Here is a 23,428-nt window from a genome sequence, read left to right as displayed (position 1 = left end):
CTTTTCTTTTCTTTTCTTTTCTTTTCTTTTCTTTTCTTTTCTTTTCTATTTCTTTTTTTCCATAGCACATGGGTGGCCCCAGATAAATCTCTGGGTTTGGCAATGCTGCTTGCTGCATTTATGGAAGCAGTAAATCAATCACAGCCCACAGTAACAGAGCCAGGGCAGGACGTGGACCTGTCTCCTCCGACAGCTTTTATTTTTATTTTCCTTTTTGCAGCTGCTTTATGAACACAGCTAGGAAAAGCACTCAGAACCATCACTCAAGATATTATGGGGGTACTGTAAGCAAGGTTGGATTGATGACTGCTACGTCTCTAGGAATGAAAGTACTGACAAGGGGGAAGGGGATGGCTGTTTTGGAGGTGGTGGGCAGCAGAAGCTGCTGGGGGGGGGAACGCAAAAAACAGGGAGACAGCAAGGAGAGACAGAGGGAGGCTGGCCTTGCTGGTAGGAGAAAAGGTAACAGACAGATCCCCAGACTGATCTCTGTAGGAACCCTGAATGAAACGCACACCTACGCAGTCACACGAACACGCAGCCACAGAAGGAAGGTACTGGCTATGGCTTCCCGCGACGCCTGCGTCACTGCAGAACATCCCATGGTGAACGGGGCGCTATTTTAAAAATTATTTCTAATGAGTAATAAGAATAATAAAACACCCATTTTCCATTCTCTAACCTAATGGAATATATGTATAAGTTCACAGCATCTGTACAACAATGTCACGTCCAGAGCATTTCTCCAGAATTGGAAAGATCGGGTTCCCTTCCTGAAAGAGCAAAGCTGAACACACCCAAGGCAGAACCGATGACAATGTGCAAAAAAAAAAGAGTACAGGAAAGCATGTAGGAACGTTTCTGTGTCACTTAATTTAGAAACATAGGTCAAACATACATTTGATGGGTAGGAAAAAAGGGTTAATGGACAAGAAAATATAGATGTTTCCTAAACTCTGAGTCTGCTTCCTCTCCTAATCCCTTCCATTCCAGTTCTCAAGCTGCCACACGTCAATGAATCAAACTTTGACCTCAAACTGTGCAGCAGGAAAATTAGTTAAATGCTTGAACTAAATATTGCTCATAAAAATCTATTTCGTTTTCTTAACTGCAAGCTTTCCAACTGGGAAAGGAGTTTTAAGCCCCGACACAGTCTAAGTTGGTAGGAATAGAAGTTTCTCTTCTATCCCAACCCAAAAAATCTGGAAAAGATACAAACTCGCACATGGAATTCTTTTCCAGGAGAAACTCAGCATGATATTTGCTTAACCAGGAGGAATTCTCTACATCTAAACGATCCTTGAATGATCTCTTCATTTCTGACCACACTTCCTGTAGTCCTTGAAACCACTTCAAGTATGATGGGTCTCTGCTGACCCTTGCGGCTGCCGTTCAGCGTTCCAGGAATTCCTCCTGACCAGGACCCGGAGCATCTGCCGCAGCATCTCCTGGGCCCAGCAGCCCTGGGACAAACCCACCTCAGCTTGGCTGCCAGGTCAAGTGCTACCGTGAGGTCATTCCAGCAGAAAAAGATCTCAGACCCTGCCTGCACAGCTGCACTCACCAAAAAATTATAATAATAATTTGTAAAAAATCTAACATAATACATCTCTTTCATTTTGTAATGCATTTATATCATAATATAGGTATAGCCCCTGGAGCAGAGCAGCCACAGCCCGGTGAGTAAGCACAAAATAAGCCCATGCAATGGCCTCGCAAACAAAATAAATGCACTGCCGGATGACATCTGGCCACACAGGTGGAGCCAGGTGAACGACAGCTTCCATCAATTTCAAGAACAGATTAAGACTCGGGGATAGAAATGGGTCGCACCCAGACTCATTTTGCTTTTAATCACCAGTTACGTGAGCTTTTACCTTTATTTAAAGTTTGGGTAGCTGAAAACTGATAACCATAGCCTCAAATATTAAAAGAGAAAAGTGTTTATTAAATAAATATTGGGTAGTCATTACGAAGCTTCTCTTCCAGAGAAGGTTATGACTACAATTAAAAAAAAAAAAAAGAAAACACATTCAAACCCTAAATAGAATAGGACTTCAGTGACTGTGTCTTGGCCCCGTTTGTCAGTGCATCACAGTCCTTTTGGCTGGCCACCTTAGCAGCAGCAACCGTTTCTCAGACCGTGGAGAGGAGGTCGCATCTTCCCTACTAGCAGGCAGAAGATTGTTGCATTACACTAACGAGGGAAGCTTTGCCTGTGGAAAATATCATTCAAGTTTCCATATTGGTGGCATAGCTGGAATATCTAAGTAATCATACGAGTGTTTTCTTGGACTAGTTTTAAGATTACTGCATGAAAGGAAACGCTTTGAAGTTCTGGCAAAAATGAGAACTGGAACCGGTGGCTTTGTATCCTGCTGGGCCTTTTAGGGGCCATAAGCATATATATAGAGCAGTGATTAGGTCAAGCTTTTTTACTGCTTTCAAGAAACATTTCTATGTCTGAATTCTTCCTTAAGAATAGAGAAAAGGAGGCGGCAGCTCTCCCTGTTTTGCTCCTGGCCAGCAGAAGGTGGCTTTACATGATGCTCTGCCGATACACAAGGATGGGCTGAAGGATCTTGTAGTCCAAGGTCTGCTCCTGTGCAGAGGCGTAAGGAAACAAGCCCACAAAGACTGTGGGCTTCAGGCGAGCCCATCTCTGTGGTCTGTGCACATTCAAAGACAGCTTTCTGCCTTCTCCACTACACCGACCTGCTGCAGCCCCAGGGAAGATGTCCTGCAGACCTCGTCTGGTGACTTCTTCTGAACCTCTGCCTCGGGCTTTAGGTTCTTGCACGAACACGGGGCCACAGCTGAAGGCAAGACTGCAGCAGAGACCCCGCTGGCCTCCCCCAGTGTGGGTGGCACTCTGTCCGACAGCTTTCACTGCACTCAGGATCAGTTCCTATCCGCTGTGTCCTATCTGCCTCTACAAAGCCATTCAGACATGCAAACAAACTTCGCAATGATGTTATTTTGATGTGTAAACAACAACTCGTGGCCAAGACAAAAAAAGGCAAAATACTGAGAGTGTAGTATGGCACCAGTTAGCTGAGGATATTCTTTTTGCTTCACCCTCCTTGCTTCAATAGGATCAAAGTACTTTTTAATGCGATCTTCATCACATCGTCTTAAAAGATTACTCAGTTCTGTTGAAGCATAATGAACGGCGCTGTAAAGCATAACTTCCTAGGATTTCACACATGATACTCTAAATTACATTGATTCCTGTTTCAGATGTGCAAAGAGATGTGCTGAATTTTAAAGGACAAAGAGAAGATGCTATTAAATACCCACTAAATTAGCCCTTCTCTAGAAAGTGCTATATGTAGATATAATGACCACTGAAAGAATCCGGAAAACACAGACCATGTCCTAAGGCAGTGATGCATCAAACATGTGCTGAAGCCCATAAAAATAAGTTAAAGGCTGTGTTGACAGACAGGATGAAGGGAAAATCTGTTTCTGGGATTAGTAGTTACAAAAGGTCTTCCAGATTCTGGAGGAATCACAGGATGAGATTTCCAGACGGCTAACCAGGATCTTAGGAAGACCACAGAAGAGGCGCATGTCCCTAAAGTCACCAGGCACAGGAAATCTTCTAGGTAAATGGCATCCTAAGGTATTCCTGAGAACCTTCACGTGAAGGTGGCACCCAAAATATCCAAATGAGGGCAGGCTCTCCAAAAGCAGTCAGTCTTCTAATGTATATTTTCCTTCAGATTTTAGCCTGAGATGGCGTATTAGAGTAAGCGAAACACAGCAAACAGCATAAAAAGCACATCTGTGGCCCCTTCCAAACCATCTCAGCAGTGCTGGAGCCCTTTGCAGGGCCAGGTGCTGGGCTGATGGGTTGGTCTGTAAGCGTTTCTCCCGCTCTGGCTGACAGCTTGGCAACACTGCAAGCAGCAACAAGGAAAAAAGGCAACAACCAGATGAGAGAAATCAGGAATCTGACCCTCATGAGGCTCATGAGACAGACCTGGCTTAAGGCCAGAGAGAAGTGGCAACAGCCACCAGAGTCTTGTGTCCTCTCATGAAGTACTCATGAAGTTGCTTGCTGACACATGAGCCCATGTTCATGCACAGAGTGCTAGGAAATGGGCAGCGTGTTCCTGCTTTTCTGGTGACAATTCAATAGAAATCTGTTCTTTTTGGTAAACATGGCATAGAAAATCCAGGTGAGGAGAAAACAGGGCTTTCTCTCTCCAGCAAGCAGAGTAATCGGTGCACTGCAGCCAAGGGCCAGCCTGCACCGAGGTGGAGCCCGCCAGGCCGCGGCTCTCCCCATCGGAGCGAGTTCTCTCCCACTCAGGCACAAAACCGACGCGTGAACCCAGCCCGGACAGCGCTGTTGGCTGCTGACAGGACAACTTCAAAAGCTGAATGACAAGCTGTAGAGCAGATGTTCACCCCTGGCAGCAACTACAGCCGTGCCGTGGTGCATCATTCTGCTTTTTAAGCCACGGCCAGAACCGATGCGCGTGTTATATGAAGGAGGCCGAACCTGAACGTGGTGAAATTTTCTGACAGACACCAGCAAACTTCACCAGCAAACTTTTCTCCGGTAGGAAACCAAGCACTTCCCTGACAGTTCATCAGTGCCCTGAGCACCAGCACCTCTCCGAATGACTAACACGCTGAATCACAGCAGCAAGGCAGCGGTTCCCGTTACTTTATGGTTCAGGCATCATTTACAAAAGGCCTCTGGAGGAGTACAAAAACAGGTTTCTGGAGGAAGCCTGAAGAGGACAAAAGAGCTGCCTGTGTTTGCCTAGCATTTCCCAGCAGGCTGCAAGCACTAATTTTCGCACAGTTAAAAAAGAAAAAAAAAAAAGTGAATAGTTTTTGCTAATAAATTACAGTTTGATTCACAAAGCTGATCTGGCTCAGGACACGGCACCTCTTCAACATGCAGCGTGAAGATGAATCACATGTAGCTCAAAAGGACATCGTTCTTAAAATTTGCTCTTCCAGAACTATTTAAGGTTCCTGTTCTATAATAAAAGATGATGTCATTCTTAATAAATGTAACGGTGCTCAGATCAAACCTAGGAAACCAGTCTCTTCCCTCTAAGAGTTTAGCAACCATGTTAACTTTCCTATCAGGTAGGAGAGTGTAAAAACTGGCCATGGTATAAATAGAAGCATAGATTAAAAATGTGCAAAAGTAACCGAAAACACATACTTGACACATTTTTTTTTGTTCCTAGAAAACTGGCTAAGTCAAAAGTGATATAGTTCTCATTGCTCTCCCTCTGTCCATGTTAGGGAGATTAAACTTCCACACAGGAGAGCTGTAACTGAAAAGTATTGCCATTATTCTAAGCACAAATAGCTTTTTCTCTAATACCAAGCATGCATGCGGCCTCCCCTCTCCCCCCAGCTTACATTTTATGAGAGTTTGGACAGTCAGAGAAAACTCTCCTTCCACACGTTCAGGATGTTAAGATTTCAACCTCCTTGCAGCAGGAAAATAAAGTCATCTTCTTTCAATGCCACCGCACTGAGCACACACACAGCACTTAAAGAGTAATGCATGAACTGATCTCTGCCATTGCTGAACACTGCAGTGATCCCGAAGCAGGTCTTGGTCCTGTCATGTCTGCAGATGCTCTGTTAAGGACTCCAGGGACATAGAGCAATTACTAGGGTTTGTTTCTGCTTTCCAGGAGCAGTTCTGTTTAGGAGAGAATAAAAAGGGATTATTTTTACCTTATCGTTTGGACTTAGAGGGTGTGAATTGAACGTCCTCCCACAGAGATGCATCTAACAGCTAAGTGTTATAGTGTTATAACAGGGGGGGTCCTCCCGGGCAGTGTACCCAGCCCTAAAGCCTAACGAGGGTGAAAAGCGGGGCCCAATTAGCAGCACAGCTGGGGGCTGCGTGGTCGATACCACTGCTGTGTTCAGGCCACACACTGAGGGCTGTCCAAAGTTCTTCTGGTTTGGAGTGGTTTGTTTGTTGGATTTGTTTTGCTTTAAGACTGTTACACTTGACATCTGATTCTGGTAAAAATAACAAACCATCTCATTTTACTTAACATTAAATTTGCATTAAAACAGTACTGTAAACTGCATTGTCTGAGTCTGCGGGACTGTAGGAAGTCTCTATAAGGCATTTTCCATTTGCATGCGTATAGAGAAGAAAACATTTAAGTGAAGATAATTTTTTCCATATATATTCTGTACCTTATTATATACAAGAGAGAACGAGACAAAACAAAATTAGAACAAAGATTCTCTGAAGTTTCCAAAGAATCTTTGCCGTAACCATAGGGATGGCTAAAGCAAAGCTCCACGGACGAAGCAACGGATGAAGCAACAGATGCATCGAGAGCATCTCACTCAGAGCACAGGGTTTAGCCAACACAATACCGAGCCCTCGCAGAGGACATGCTGACACCAACATCCTATTTCCTACAGCAGAAGCGGTCGACAGGTCTTACCTTCTCCTGACGCAGTCACCCTTCATTGTGCCCCACAACAAAGCCTGGCCCCCGCGATGGCCCCGTACCAGGGGCACAGGGCACACGTACTGCGCGAGGTGACCGCCGCTACGCCTCACCCTAATTTCCTGCAGCAGCGATGGCTGAGGCAAAAGCCTTTGCTCCCTGGAGACCACAGTGACTAGAAGGTCATCTCTAACTAAAGACCTTGGACGTGATTGCTACCTTCTTTGTTGTTCACCCGCTTGATGCTGTGAGCAAAGCTCCACGTCAACCTGATGCTGCTGCAAAAAGCAGAAGTCACTTCACGTGGGCCCAGCCTCGGCCGCTCAGGCGGCGCTGAGAGGTGGTGACCTACGAGGGCAGCAGGAAACCCGGGCCCCAGCTGAATGCCAGGAAGGGGACAAGAATGGAGCAGGCTTCCCAAAAGGTTCAGGCACGGAGCAGGAAGGCAGATGCTGTCTCCAGGGCCCCTCTCTCAGGCAGTGCTGTAAGCAGCGCCATCACCTCACTGCCTCTGAAGCCATGCCTCCTGCGCGAGGCAGGCCAGCTCCCCGCCACGCAGGCCGCTGGTGGCTGCAGGACATCCACCAGGCAGCACCAGCCCAGCACGGGAGGCAGCAGGACAGCAGGCAGGGACCGAGGACACGGGAGTGCTCCTCCAAGGCCGTGAGAGGGCTTCCCTGCTCTGAAACAAAACCCAGGAACACCCCTCTCCTTCCCAGGTCTGCTCGCCTCACCCTTCCCTTCCTGATGCCCGCCGTGCCTCTCCTCTGCGTGCTGTGAGAACTTTCCCCAAACACACGGTTTCTCCCCCATTTCCTTCCTCTCAAGACACCTGGAGCTTCCTCCTGCTGCCCGGCTGCAGTGACACCGGCCGAGCCTCGCTTCCCAGGCCCTCGGCTGGATGTCTGTGACCTGGGAACAGCCACACCAACAGCTCGGGGCCGCTGAGGCGGTGAACTCAGAGACAGAATGGCTTAGGATGCGAGGGCTTCTACACGCTGAAGCTGACAGGTAGCTTATTTCAGCAAAAATAGCCTGACATCCTCGAGGAAAAACAGAAGCAGAAACTACTGGCAAGGACTCTCTCAAGAAAGCTGTAGGGGAAGCATTTTCCATCACGAAACGTGGGAGAAAATGCATTTGAAATTTCTGTTTTGACATCTCAAGCTGTTAGTGGAAGCTCCTTGTTGAAGAGAGCCAGTTTTGCATGCAATAAGCAGCGCAGCGCCGAGACAGAAGAAGAAAATTCCTCTCCAGTTTCAATGCCAGTGTAAGTTATTGAGAGGCAGCCAATATATTTGGGGATGCTTTTTACACTGCCCATTGCAAACAAAGAGGTGCCTCAGCAGAGATCTGCAGACGCAGCAATTGCCATTAATATCGACTCCCTTTCAACACAGTGAATTTTAAAAGCCTGAAATGCTTTCAGTTTTGCCTGAATCCATCCCATTAAAACAGAACTGAGAAGCACAAGGCTTTGTTCTGCTAGAACAGATTGCACAGGTGAGTTTTATACAATGCCCTGCTACACCAAGCTGTTTCTGCTGTTCTCGCCACAAAATACAGGTAAACGCACCGCTTGGATGACTGCTGGAATGTGTAGCGATAGAACAGAAGTTACGTACGTACACTTAACACACCACTTGGACTCCAGCTGAAAGCCCACCCCACAAGGCTGACTGCAGGGTACTGAGATACAAGACTGCTTTTCACCAGAGTGCAAATGCTCCGAGCACAATCATGTGGGCACTGCTCAGGTCCAGTTCTCCCACCCTGGACACAAGGACATGCTGGAGCAGATGTAATCACTTTTACTGAATCAGCCTTAGATCCCACGTCTCCAAACCCGCCAGAACCCGCATCTGCACATTGAATCATCTTAACCTGCACAACTGCAGAGAAGGGCAGACAGAAGAGCCAGATGCAAGCAAGGCCATCATATCTGCCTGTGTCTGGAGACAACCACGATACAACGCAGAGGCAGACAGAGCCACCACCAAGGAAGTGTGGTTGACTGGATGCCAAGGCCTCTCTAACTGCTGCGCTTGGCTTGAGCTGCTTTTGAACAGGTGAGCTACCAACATACAAGATTTGGATAGCAACAGACCTCAGGATTGTCTTTCCATGTTTCACATTCCAAGAGATCTCTTTTCACTTCTTTTTTCACCTTGATTAGTCAGAACACGGAAGGGTGAAGTGGTGGTGTCCGTAACCAGCATTAACAGGATGTGACTCCACTGTGACTCATCAGCCTCTTCATCCTCAATTGGAGACAGCTGCTTGCACATGTATTACTATTACCTACGGTAATCCTCGTCAAGACAAACAGGCAGCTTTGCATGCTTGTCTCACAGGTAGCAACCTTCCCCTTAAACAGTTATAACTTGGTATTTTCACAGTATATTCACACCAAAAAGGACTGAAAACCTCCGATACATGCTCAAAATCTAAAAAAAAAAAATAGAACAGCTGTCTTTATTTTTATTTTTTTTAGGTTTTAAAACTTACCATGCTTTAATATTCTACAGCGAAATGTTTTTCATGGGAACTGGAAAACATTTACATTAAATGAACCAAATTAACACCACTGCTATTATGAGTTTGTGTGCATATGAGTAGAATTGAGATGCTTTTGAGAAAGATCTCTGCCAGTTCAACAGCGACATCTTCCATCCTGATACATGTTTCAACAATGCTTCATCGACGAATTTCTTTGCCCACCTAAGCTTCCTTTGCTCAGTAGCAAAGACTCCCAGCAGACCCAGACCCACTTCCCGAGCAGATGCAGGATCCTATGTATCTGATAAAGCGATGCAGTTCCACCAAAGAAATATCCCCAAAGCACTCTTTCTGATGGAATTATTCCAATATTTGTTTCTGAATTACTGGGGAAAGCATCAGCTTGGAACAAATTTATATATATATATATATATATATATATATATATATATATATAAAATCATTCTCTCTAGATTTGAGATGAGAAACACCATTTAAGTCAAGATATTTTGTTGCTTTGCTATTAGCAATCTTCTCCTGAACAGGGGCATGGATGTACTTGGGAACACCCTTGCTCACTGCGTACACAGTGTAAAGTAATAATAATGGAGATTGTTAATCAGCTGTTACTGGCTAGGACATAATTGAGAACATATAAACATGGTATTATGCAGCAGGTGCGTGATGGCAGCAACATGAAATTTGCTGTTTAAACAGACTGATGAGAGCCCTTTACATCTGAATGTTGTGGAAACTAAGGAAGACTTGTAATGCATAGAAGTCTCAGAGGAAGGTCGTAGTACTGCTGCAACGTGTAGGGCCAGGACAGCAGAGACACGACACCTGGCCAACCCCAGTCAGCAAGTGCAATGAAAATGACTGTGAAGTTGCTGCCGGCTACGTGTGCACTTACATTGCAAAAAGTATGAAATGGGAAAAAATACTGAGCAATACGTTTCTATTACAATGCCCAGCCACAGTCAGATCCCAGTTACATTCTGCAACACAGAAACTGCCGATGAACTTGACTGCCATACGCAATTGAAAAGCACACCTTTAATACCACATCTAAGCAGCCTGTAATACTGATATTCAATTCTCAGGAACAAAAATCTTTATCACCACTTTCCAACCACAGAATTACTCAGGAAAATAAAAACCAAAAACCTAATTCACTGTTTGTCTCCTTGGTCTAAAGATGAGTACTTGGCACTGGCATCTGGGAGACAGGCACCCAAGACAAAGTTACTGGCAGACAGAGTAATACCTGCTACCAACAACACCCACGAAAAGCAGTTAGATATGTTTAACACTACAGGCTTTTTTTTTTTTTTTCTTTAAAAGCCAACATCTACTGCACCTGGTAGAATGTTTTAATGTTAACTCAAACTTTTCAGAAAAGAGACAAGCTAGCTAGGCTTTTACACCAGGGCTTGTCAGGGCCTGGCGTGCAATCATGCTAACTCAAACCCCAGCCTGGGCTGGATCCAAAGCATGCAGCGAACGTGGAGGAAACTTTCCCCCTCGCACGGCCGCAGCTCGCCGAGAGCCACCTGCCTGCCCTCAGTGAGGGCCCTTCTGCCGAGCCAGCACTGATCAGAGCTCCACGAGTACACGGGATTTACAGCACAGGTTAGCAGCTGTAGGCTTTTTGGTTTTCTTACAGGATGATCCGTGAATGATGTCCCCAAATCTGTGAAAGATGGCGCTGAACAAACCAGGGCTGCACTCGCACCCTGCAGCACGTCCTGCCAGCCCACCTTGCCCTGGGTTTGCGTGCAAGAACAAGCGCTGCTTGGAGCCCTGCTCTACCTTGAAGCAGGGGAAGAAACGTCGTGTGTCTGCGAACCCCAGTTGTGCCAAATAAACAGGTAAAAAAAATCTTACTTTTAAAATAAATTGGGATTTAAAGTGGTTTCACTAATTAGATGTCATCTGTTGCAATAAAGCAGTGCTGCATGTTACTGGGAAACTGTAGAGTGCTGAAACTGGGAGTTAGGCTGAATGAAAGACCATGTACAATACAAATCAACTTTCTGTTGTGTTGTAGATTTATTCTTGTAAATTTTACTGTTTATTCATCCCAAAAGACATACTGTATATTCAGAACATTTTAAATACGAGTTTCTATATTCTTCAAGACAAGTATTGTTGCTGCATCAAAGCTGATGACACATCCAATAAAGTATTCTCCAGAGTAAGAACTCCTAACAAGAAATATAAATATAATATTGACATAATGGTTTAGCACAAAAAGATTAAAATAACTCCATTCCATACCAAAGCCCTTACTTAACCACTCAGTGTGTGGGGGGTGATTCTAAGAAATTCCTATCAGAGGGTACTGAAACAAATACGAGCTAGATTTTGGATACATTTTACTCCAGTGGAACAGGACGATCACTTTTCTCTCATTCCTCATAAGGTTTGAGAAAATTCCTTAAGCTTTGGTTTACCTTCATCAGATATGACAAAGGGAGAACATGCTCAGAGGCACACCTGCATTTTCAGTGTATGTCCTGCCACAATGAAATGATTACATCTCCATACCAACCGTCCTTCGCAGGGCTGCTAAACGCAAGCGGTTGCGATCTATTTCACCACACGCAAGCGCGGTCTCAGGGAGCAGTTACACACATGCACGCGTACCCTTGGTGCATTAGAAGCGTTACATTGCCAGCACTGGAAATCACGCTCAGTCTCTGTAGGTTGGAAAATGCAGACAGTCACATGAGTAATTTGGAATTAGAAACGCCTTTGAGAGGCAAGTGGCAGTAACAGGCAGCAGTACAGCTAGGAGCAAAGGAAAGGACGTATGGCCTTGGGAAAAGGACTGCTTCTGCTTCACCTCTAATCGAATCACTCCGTGTACAGAATGCAAGCACAGAATAATTTATACCTATCAAAGCATTTTTTTTAAATAAAATTCATTTTTTTAAGTTTTTAAAAAACTAAATTTATTACCAAGACTTCTCCAAGTCATCTGACAGCCCAATACAAACGATCACTACACTACTAGCACTGCTGCTAATAATCCAGATTAAGAAACAGCTGACATTGCAAAAACTAAGTGAAGCAATCACTGTGTGTTTTCTCTACTGTCCTGCAGAGATCTGGAATTTGCCTCGCTACCATTCAACAATTTTTGATCAATAATGTAGAAAAGCTTCAACATTGCTGTTAAAACCTGAAAGCAAAAAGACAAACCAAACAAAAAATAGCAAAAACAAAAGAACGCTGACGATGTGGTGAACAGGACTGGGAACAGCTTTGTCTTGTGCTGCCCACTTACTGCAGTTACTGCTGAACAATCCTGCGGTCAGATACCACGCGGCTGGAGCGATGTGAGGAATGCACGGATTTGATTCGCAAGATTAAAATCCAAATGTTAGAGAAGCCAGTGAATACCAGGAAGGTCCTAGGGATCTGGTAGGCAGCCAAACAGGATTATCAGAGTGGGATACAAAACGTATTATTTATCCCATGTTAGTAAGGTTGTCGCTGTAAGAGCATGTTCTGTTCTGGCATCCCCTCCAAAAAAATAACGCTCATACAATTAGATATAATTTTAGAAGCTGACAACAAGAATTGGAGGAATGAAGAAAAAAAACTAAACTCAATCCATTCATATAAAGTAATACTAGAAGGTATTTTGGTCATGGTGTGTCAAATCTCTGGATCAGGACATTTGCAGTAGTAGAACATCCTCTAAGAGAGATATATTGAAATGTAACAGCTGGGAGCCCAAACCAGATGAATTCATACATATATATATATATAATTAAAGATGAGTACGTAATTGTTCAAGTAACTTACCTAGAGAGGTGACCAATTCTTTTCCTGAAGTTCTTAAATCAGGATTTCTTTCTAAAATATGCACGGTAATTTAGCTTGACATTATGTTTCTGACATTAAAATCTGGGAAGTTTTATGGCTGCGATACCCAGAGCAGTAATTAGATATGAATTCCCTCCACCTTTGAATGAATGGAAATTTGAGTCTCTGATGGCCGTTACCACTGAAACTTTTGTTTCAACTGCTAATTTGCCTTACACTAATTTGCCAAGCCAAATCTGGTAAAATGGGAGCAGTTTTTAAAGCAGTAACGTGTGCAACCCTCTCCAAGCAGAAGAACCTGGCTCTAGGGGCAAACCTTTGCTTACTAATTTGAACTAGCTGGCACAAAATTAAAGCCCACGGAAGCAGGAAGGACTGGGAGACACAAACTGCAGCCTCATTCCTGCCCGAGGAGATGGACAGAAGGACGGAAGAAAGGAAAGATGGAAGGAAGGAACTGTGCATCCAGAAGGGCACAGAGGGACTGGGAACAGCAAGGCACCTGGACCTGAGGAATTCAGCGCAGTTGTTGGCTAGAAACAAATCACCCTTGGAACAGATGCAGAGGTATGTGCTTGGAAGACGGAAGGGGAGAGGGAATATGGCTTCTAATTCTTTCCTGTGACCTGCTGATATTTTAAAGAAAATTCAAACTCTTGAGACAAGTTGCTAAGGGCAGATGAAAAACCAGAGGGGATTAAAGGCCCCAGGGGGAAACCAGCCAACCCTTGCAGAGTTAGTGTGAGCTACAGCAGCTTCCCGAAAGCCCCTGGGGTTGCGGTGACCTGGTGGTTTAAAGCACGCAGGTGCTGCTGGTGGAATGAATCTGCAGGGCATTTATCACAAAGAAGACTGAAGCTGAAGAAATTACTCTTGCAAACGATAGAGCCACACAGATTAAGGCAGGAGACATTCAAAAACGTTACGTAAAGCACACTGAAAATTTGAACAGACGATATACTTCAGAAGACTTGATTCAAAAAAAATTAAGAATATACCCTCAAAATACACCTTTGCCTCAGCTATCAGTCATTTGACACTAAATCTCCCTAAGACTGTTTTATGAGGAAACTGCAATATATTGTGCAGGCTCACAACTCTCTATTTAGCACCAAAACATCCAGAGAATCTGGAAGAAGGGTCAGGAAGACAATGGAAGAACACCTTTAGTTCAGCTGCAAGGAACAGCAAAGTTACAGCGTATTTTTTATGTTGTACATCAAAGGCCTGTTGCTGTAGTAGTCCCCAGGAGGGCAGAATTGCTATTAGAACTCAATAATAATAATAATAATAATAATAAGATAGTGCCTCATCAAGACACCAGAGAAAAACTGAAGAAGCATTCGGATATTTTATTATGATAAATCTTCCAAATTGAACTAGTAACCAATAAAATAACTCTCAGATGTATTTTCCTAGTATGAGAAACCTTTTTAAAACCTCAGAGTTCGGTTCAAGCTCAGAGCACTTATTTTACAAGTAGATTCAGAGCATCTTAAATGCTTGTGAAAAGCTGCTCGTGTTGCAGGAATTCCAAGGCTTAGCTAGTCAAGCCTTGAAACTAAAAAAAAAAAAAAAAAGAATGTAAAAGAGCACAGATATTTACCATAAACAAACACAATGAAAACCAGCTGAAAAGAGGGGTTTGTGGACCGACTGCTTACAAAACTCCACTTGCTGCTTTAGTGTCAACGCACTGGAGAACAGTGACTTCCCATTCCCCAGCCCTTCTCCAGGGATCCTCAGGGAGTGAACTGTGCTGATTCCTGATCATTTTGAACATGCAAATGTCAAGAACTCCTGGGAAAGGCCCGGTATTAGGGAAACTCAGGTAAAACTGTAAGCATGAACACCCATGCAATGTGTACTACGCATCTGTGCACGCAATGTAAATATGCACACATGCACGTAATTAATCTTTCTCCTTTAATACAGCCTTATTGGGTCTCAAATTTCAGCTCTCTGATGCGCTAAAGATTTCTGAAAACACAACATTTGTCTTTAATACAAAACCAGGCCTACGTCACAGGCAGCGTTGCTCAGTATGGGGCACTCGCTGGCAGTGGGGGCCCCCCACCAGTGTGGGTCCAAAGGAAATCAGCCCCTTCCCTGCTGCGAGCCACAAGGGGCCCCTGCTCCTGGCCTCTGCTCCACCTCCTCACACCACGTCTACATGCTACCCGCAGGGAGGAGGGAAGAGGATCAGTTGGAAAAGTGGCTGAAAGGGACAACCGGGGAGTGCAGGATGCTAAGGAACAGAGGCAGCATCAGGCTCCCTTCCCCCAGAAGGGCCTTCCATATCCGCAGCCACTGCTCCTGCAACCTCATGACCTCTGCCACAGGCGCAATCCAGCTTTCAGCTGTAAAAACTTTATTTTTTCCCCAGCAAGAATGCTCCCAAGTTCTTCATGACCCTCTCCTCCCCCCTTTCCTTCTGAAAGCCACAGACAGGAGAGAGATCAGCTAGACGAAAACTTAAACCAGTGCAAATGTGAAATACAACGTAAAAAAAAAGTCTTGATATTACTGAACATGCTGCAGACATTGTGCCTAGTAATTGTGGCAACATCTAGCACAAAAGAAACTTAGCATGAGTATTGTTTTCAAATGAGATTCAACTCAAACATGCATAGGGAGAGTAAAGTTATTTTATTAAATCATGCACATCACGTGTGTTAGTGCAAATAGTTTAATCTGTACTCCAGAAATTCTATTGTATTTTTATATCTTTACAAAATAGATTTAAAACAATTATTTACTTTAAAAAATGTAATTCTGAAGTTAAGCATTTCAGAACAATATTTGCAATAACCTATATACAAGAGGTACTGAGTACCACTGGCATACGAGTGTTCTGTGGTTGGGTGGCCTCCTGCAACTGAAAATGATGAAATGAATGAACTAAATGACAATATTTTCTACAAGTCACTTGTGGACTTTTTTCCATAACTAATAATCCTCCCAATAGCAAATCCCATGTAACTTAAGATAGAACCTTTGATTAAAGGACAATGACCCTCAAAACTTTACAAGGTAAATCATATACTAAATTTCTATTTAAATATTTAAACTACCTGTTGATTGCCATAGAATTGTTTAAAGCCAATTCAGTTGTTGAGATTATCTCCCTACGTTGAAGTTTCCTTTAGCAGAGCCGTTTTACTTTACCATTCTTTAGCATATTAAAGTCTTTAATAAACTTTTTTGACAGAACTGTTGAGCTGAACAAGACAACTAGAGTCTACATTTAGTTCAGCACTAACTACAGTGATTCCCACTAAAAGTCAGCAAAAAGCAAGAGGCATAGTACTTGGATAAGGAAAATAAACTTTGTAATGGGGACCACTGCATCGTACTTACAGCCACGGGATGAGGATGCACAAAATTCTACTACCAAATTAAAATCACATTCACCTGACAATTCAGTACCAGGTGCATGATTCCAATTTTGTAGTATTTTACATATCTTAGAATTTTTTCAGCTAATCACACTGTTGCAGTTCTCTTAATGAAGTTATGTCAATAAAAGCTTAATTAAAGAGTTTCCCAGCTCATCAGAAAGTATCAAATGACTGAAAAAATAAATCGATACAATGTGATATGTGAGAAAGTATTCATACTTTTAAAGAACGCACCTCTTTAAATATATGAAATTTAATAAATTACATTCAAACTAAAGTTAACGTGAGTTGAACCACTGCACTATGTCCATCAAATGACCAAGTGTTTGCTCCCAGAAATACCTTAGCTCACTCAAGAACACACACATGCTTATACTCGCACACGCGCACACTAAATACTCTAGGCTGGTCTCCACCATCAGTATCTCTATCTCTTTAAGGCTGGACATGAATTGTGTTTATTCCCAAGAAGTCATTAATAAAGCAATCCTTATCAAAGAAAAATATGTTTCCTTCAAAAGGCGTGATAAGAGAAGTTTTCTTAAGTCTTGTTCCCAACAGCTCAGTGACTAACAGCAAGTAAAATGGTACACTAGTTTAAAAAAAATCATACTGAAAGGCACTGAGCACACTGCATCCATTGTCCAAGTATCTGCAAGGTTACTTGGCTTGGGTGTCCAAATCAGAAATGTGGTTTTCCTTTTAAATCTGGCAATCAGATTCTAAAGCACGTGTCTGCAAACCTAGCTATTATAAATAATTTGGTACCAAGAAGCCTACTTTAGGCCACCATTATAGTATTCAGAATCCCAACATACTAATTTAAAACTTGCATGAAATTGTAAGCAAAAATATTGCTCACAGTATGATGAATCACAATTTTATTCCCTCTTTATAGACAGATACATTTTATACAGTTTAAAGCAAATGACCCTACTGCTGTTCTCACGCGGAGCTGTGCTGTATTAAGAGGTAAAAAGGAAGAGAATTAATCTGTTTTCCCTCAGTATATGAATGTTGCCAGCTTCTAAAGGGAGGACGGTGTATGGATTCAACAACAGTTCTCATGGAGAAGCTCTGGTTAGGCCTGGGTACAGCACCACGGCTGTTACAGCAACCAAAGCTGCCATCACAGGCATCCAAGGCCATTGTCTCTGTGTGGAAAGAAAAAAAAAATCAATATCATATTTGTTCTAATTCACACTAATCAGTTTACCCCATGGTTCCTGAAAGTCCTGAGTACCTGTTGATAGGCATCACTAAAATGTTACCCACGAGCCCTACTGCAGGCTAGTCCTGACTTGGAGGGGCACAGTGACCCGTGTTGCTCTGGCAAAGGGAGTTCCACAGCTCTTCACGACTGAAGGTCCCCAGGAGAACCAGTTCCGTATTTCCAGCTTCGTTACCGTACGCACCTCAAAGAAATCTGCTATTAAACACGTGAGGGCTTAAGATGTTTAAAACATCACTTGTGCGAAGCAAATGCTAGCCAGGTGTACGTAGTACTGACATCTTTAACTTGGCTTTGGAAGGTTTAAACCCAGGTCTATGACGTTAGTTCATAACAGCTCCTAACAAAATCATTTCCAACGGACTGTCACGACATTTTATGACGACAATAAGAGAAGGACACACTGGGAGACGTTAGAGGAAATGCAAGCTGAGAGGTCAGAATACAAACCAACCACCTATTTTTCATCTTGGTTTTATCCAATCTTCTTCACAGCCATAGTGAGAAAAATAAGGGTTTAAAGCCAGAGAAGAATTTCTTAGTCCGTAAATAAGAACTGAAGCTTCTTGACTTTTATTAATATTCAGAGGCAAACTCTTCATTTTTTTCATAGTTAATTAAGCAATTAAGCTTTCTTCCAGGCCCTAGCATCATCACAGCATTGTGCAAAAGGTAGCCCATTTGCTAAAGACAAACTGAGACCAAGTTAGAAGAGGCACATTCAGAACTAGTTAGAATGGAATTCATTGTTAGAATTAAAGAAATCAGACAGATGTTAAGTGATTAGTTGATCGCTCAGCTCATCAGTATCGACAGAATGGCAGTATTAAATGAAGGGTTTGCTTCAGGTAAAGAAATACCTGTGAGCATTTCACCATGCACTATTTGATACAGAAATGGCACATACAGGTGAGAGGGACAAACATACATCGACTGAACAGTAGTGCTTGTACCTTTCGCTACCACAATGGGCCGTAACACCAATACAGGAAAGCCAGGATTAGGCCGATGAATACGGCTGGGACGGGTTGTAATATGGAAGGCTAAAGAAGGGAAGGGATATTAAAAATCACTTTGTGCTATAAATCAATCAGGTAAAGATGATTTAGAGAGGGGAAAAATAAGTCAGTGAGCTTTGTTTTAAATGAAATGTATTAAAGACATCTAACACAATACAGCATTATCTAATCTGGTATACAAAGTTAGTACACCGTTCTATTCAAATGAACAGGAATGTTTAAAAATAAAGGGAAGGAGGCAGAAAACGTTCTAAGAAACTTCATCTCAACTTGGAATTTGCCTGTATCTTAATTCTATTTTTTTTGTTGTTTTTCATTTTTCTTTTCTGAGTTATAGGAAATCCAAACTGGATTTCTTAAGGGAAGTTACTCATACCAGACTCATACCAGATAGTAAATTTTTCAGCTGCTTCTTCATTCCACCTTTCTCACTTTCCATCACCAGCCTCCAGGAAGAGCCATCTTTTTCCTTCATTAATTAATTCATTACAACTATGTCCACAGGCAAATCCAGTAGTTCAGACATTTCTGTAAGGTTATAGCGTGACTGTACATTCAGCACCAAGGTACTATGAATCAGGGAAGTATATTGCTGCTAGAGACACCACAAGGATCAGCACCTCTGGCAGGGCATCAGCCTTGTGGGCAAATGCAATTCTAAAAATCCAATGATGCAGCTGGGCCAAACTTCCAGCTAGCAAAACTTCAGGGTTCATTTAGCTTATGGTTTTATTAGAAGAATCTGAATACTTCCTTAATTATTTTCAGTTAACTGTAAACTACTTCACATGTTGGATATATAGCTTCTATTCTTAAAATGATAAACTAGAAGCAAAAATGGACCTAATTTCTTTTTCAGCTGTCCTTGGAAGACATCTGCTTTCTCTGCATCTTAGCCTATATATTTGTGCGCACACACAGACACACAGAGGTTAAGTTCAAACCATGCTTTGTATTTTCTTAACAACTTTTTTGTGCTGAAGCCACCCTGATTTTGTTCAGCCAAATAAATACACAATCAATTCAGGTTTGAAGACTGTCTAAAACATTGAGATAGAAAAACAGAATCTCACAAATCGTGTGCCACTCTTAATTTCCATGCAGTATTTTTTTTTTTTGTGTCATTGGTGCCACAAATCACAGTGCCATCTTCCCACAGAAAGCACATTGGTAGAAATAATCACAGCAGTGTTCAAAAAAGCGCCAAAAGTTTAAGTCAACCAGAGCAGCTCATGTTCTCAACCATTCACATAAATAAATCCATCGTATGAAGCGCATCAGGAAATAATCAGTGACTACAAACATGCAAGCACAAATAGTACACCACGCTGCTAAGCGGTTCAGAACACAAAGCTTTTTTTTTTTTTTTTAAAGTAAAAAACTTCATCCTTCCTAAAGGGAAAGTATAAAATCTTAGTATTTAAATGGGTTTCTAAATGGAATAGAGAAGCCTTCTCTTTTCTAGTATTAGTTTACCAGACAATCTTATAGATTTATTTATAAGCTACACGCATTCAAGTCTCACAAATGAGACAGATGATAAATATTCACCACGTTAAATGAAGTTGCCTCCAAATGATTAAATTTTCCCCCTCATGAACTTAACAAAATACATATAAAATTTTTCTTATTGCTGAAGAGCACTTAACTAGGTGCTTCATCGACAACGTGCATCTGCTGTTAGAATATGAAGATACGCAAAAACTCAGATTTAGACGGGCTGCAAAAAGGAACAAATCCCACACTGGGAAGTCACTCTGTGGGACACTGCCCTGAAGAATGAAGTAACGGATAATGTTTCCAGCAAAAAGGGGACAAGAGTACTTGAAAAATTAGAGTTTGGAGCTCAGCCCAGTATCCATGATGCTTCAAATAATCCACAAGATAGACATATTTTACATTGCTGATTGTGAGTAATGCTTGCTCGGATAAGCAAACTTGTCCTGCGAGTCCTTATATGGTTGGATGCTCTTCATACCCTGACCTCCGGGCTTCAACTCTTGTAGCTCCTCTGGAAACAGATTTTGGCAATTGGTCTAGTTCCTCATTTCATTCAAACACCCACCTCAAATTCTTCCAAAAAAAAATCCCTTACCTCACAAGCTTTCATCTGGTACTCCAATTCCCCTCACAGTATTTTTCTTCCTTCAGCTACCCCCCTTTTTCACTAACCACCTTAGGGCTGAGATTAGTGTTTTAACAGAACGGGAAGTCTCACATTCACAATGATTTCATTATGGTCTCTTCTATTAGAAAGTTTGGGTTTGTTTATTTCTGCACATCTGTCTATTTCAGTAACTCAACATTGTTTTGGCATTGCAGAAGAATTCTAAAAAGGAAGCAGGTTCCAAGAGGTTATTAGCATCATAGTCATGATAACATGAGAACAGCTTTGAGTTCTTTACATCTTTGCTTAACTATGTCAGAGGTTTACTTTTAGTAAGTGGGCCACGGTAAGAGTATTCATATCAACTTTGGGCACGTAGCACACAGCTGATTTTAGAGGACAATACCCGTAAATTTTTTATTTTGTACTGACTACTACAGGAGCTGTTGACCCACCACAGATCGTGGCAGCAGTACAGGAAGATGAACTGGCCATCCCAGAGAAGTAAGTTATCTAAAAAGACTGTAACTATCTTCTAACACATCTGCCACACTTAACATTTGGAGGATCTCAGAAATCTTAGTATAAGAAAAAGCTGTCCCTAGCTGTAAACTTAATTCTAATGATAGAACCTCTCAAATTAATTGTAGCAGAAAAGATTTCCATTAGTGAATAGAAAGGATGGTTCAATTACATGTATAAAGCATGAGCTGACCAGGGATAATCACTGTTAAGAAGCATAAGCAAGAGTGAGGAGGGAACAAACGTTGTAATATTCACTAATAAATAAAATAAAAGCATCTTAAAAAAGGTTGCTTAACTCTTTTGGACACAGGTTTCTCAGCTTTTACTTACGTATCAGTCTCTGAAATTAGAAAGTTTTGCCTAGTTCTGGTTCACGATTAGTTAAGCTGGATTATTTCAATACAGCAGATATCTAAGGCCATACTTAAAACCGTCATGGAGCTGTAAATTTAACTTGCATGCATAGTTGTGCCAGTGTAATGACCTGCAAATTTGCATAGGTAGTACCAGAATGGAATTTTGCATATGATATGGTACATGGACCTGTTGCTAAGGCCAGCCTTTTCTATTCAACACTTAGGTGTTCTCTCAATCAAAATTGTCATTGGTGTCATAACGAGACTTCCCCAAATATTTTGTACACTTACGTTGTTTCCTTTTTCTTGTAGCAGCTTCAGGTTTTCTTTACACTGTTTAAGCTCTTCTGTGATTGACTGTTTTTCTTGCTCAGCCATCTCATACTTTGCCTTCAGTTCTGAGAGAGCTGCCTGTGTTCTTTCATACTAAATGTAAAAAGAAAGAAAAGGCTGCAGATTTCTGGACATCCAAAGCATGCTTACAATTGCTTAGCACCCAGCTTTCTTTTCTGCCCAGCATAACTTGCCTTGGATCAGAACACTCCCTCTTAATAAAAGTAACACAAAAATATTGGTTTCGATTTTTTTTTTTTTTTTAATGAAGATTTTGTTCCTGACTTTGAAAAACTAGGATTCCTAGTATGCTTTTTCAGGATAATTAAGCGTAAATTCTGTGTTTATATCTAGCATGATACAAAGAAGTGTAATAAATTTCATGCTAGATATGTAATGATCTCCCCTACTACTGGAGGAGAATACACAACTCACTTAATGACTAAACAGGCAGCAACGACATTACAGCTTGCTTCAGAATCAGAAAAATTATTAGAGGTCGCGCTACTAACAAAAATTCACAAGTAGATAGAATTCTACAAACAAATGAAGTCTAGAAACACAGAATAACTAGCTACATTTCTATATTAGGTTTCAAACATTTGAAATGTCCAGAGTTTCAGAAATTTTCCACTTTAGACAAGTGTAGCAGCTGCCCATGCTGCATGCCATTAAGAACATACAAGTGCAGTAGTTCAGAACGAGCTCACCATTATCTCTCATTAAATAACCAATAACATTTTTATATTACTTGAGAGGATTCTTTTGCAGACAAATTTTGCCTGCCCTGGAACCTCTCAGGGATATATTCACAGACAGCAAATCACTGAATAGAAAAGAATGTGTTTCTCTTTACCTGGGACATTCTAGAAGTAAACCACATTTTTAGTAGACTGTCACATATATTCTGAAAACATCACTGCACTGAGTACTGTGTCCTTTTCCAGAAAGCTTGCTCATACTCAACTGCTCTGAGTCTTTCCCAGAGTGAACAATTTACGTGCTGTACCAGTAACAATACAGTAACGTGACATCTATCAAAAATACTCATGGACAACAGTGCATTAAGAAATGAATATGAACGGTTCACAATTAACACTTCAGGCTAACCTCAGAACACAAGGCTAACACACAGCTTATCAACTCTTGCAATGATTTCCAAAGCAAAGAAATATGAAGTAAATTAACTCATCTCTCATATCAATTTAGCATATGGGACAGAACTCTAAAAACTATAAAGACAAAACAAGATACAGGGGGAAAAAGGGAGTCCTTTACATTTAAACAGTAGTCTTACAACTATGCTGATCAGTCAAATAGGTGCAAAAATCAACATTTTGTATGAAGCAAGTAAAACCCTTTTCCCACACACCAAAATCAATGGTAAGAGAAGGAAAGTCATTTAAAAAAATAACATGCCACAATTATTGCTGTGGATTAAGTATAAACAATACTGGGACAATGCATCTCATCTTTCTACCTTATGGACAGTTTCTCCTTTTCCAAACTTGCATTCAATTTTCTCTACAGATGACAAGTTTTCTAGTAGTCGTCATGACAGTAGTTGGTGAGGACATAACCAATGACCTTCAATTTGTTTGTGGCATTTACCACAAACTTGAAAGAGTAGGCAACTTTACAAACATGTCCGATTGCAAACAC

At 42.0% G+C, this 23,428-nt stretch overlaps 1 protein-coding gene across 27 annotated transcripts in view; it reads right to left on the bottom strand.

Moving 5' to 3' along the window:
• Nucleotides 1-59: 59 nt before the first annotated feature.
• Nucleotides 60-23,428, bottom strand: part of SLMAP (sarcolemma associated protein) — a 104,640-nt gene continuing 81,271 nt past the window's right edge. For 16 of the 27 annotated variants that reach the window (XM_035338094.1, XM_035338107.1, XM_035338099.1 and 13 more), the window contains 2 exons: nucleotides 21,725-21,859; nucleotides 11,906-17,349 (listed from right to left, as the gene is read on the bottom strand). In XM_035338094.1, the coding sequence (XP_035193985.1) occupies nucleotides 17,260-17,349; nucleotides 21,725-21,859 (225 nt within the window). In that variant the 3' untranslated portion in view covers nucleotides 11,906-17,259. Of the gene's footprint in view, nucleotides 5,684-11,905; nucleotides 17,350-18,379; nucleotides 18,470-21,724; nucleotides 21,860-23,428 lie in introns of those variants that run through there. The other 11 variants (XM_035338095.1, XM_035338108.1, XM_035338101.1 and 8 more) reach the window with 2 other exon arrangements.

Source organism: Oxyura jamaicensis, chromosome 12 (genome assembly GCF_011077185.1).
Source record: "Oxyura jamaicensis isolate SHBP4307 breed ruddy duck chromosome 12, BPBGC_Ojam_1.0, whole genome shotgun sequence".
In the NCBI taxonomy this organism is placed as follows: Eukaryota; Metazoa; Chordata; class Aves; order Anseriformes; family Anatidae; genus Oxyura; species Oxyura jamaicensis.
Note: the sequence above shows the minus strand (reverse complement) of the source record. Positions and strands in the feature narration are given on the sequence as shown.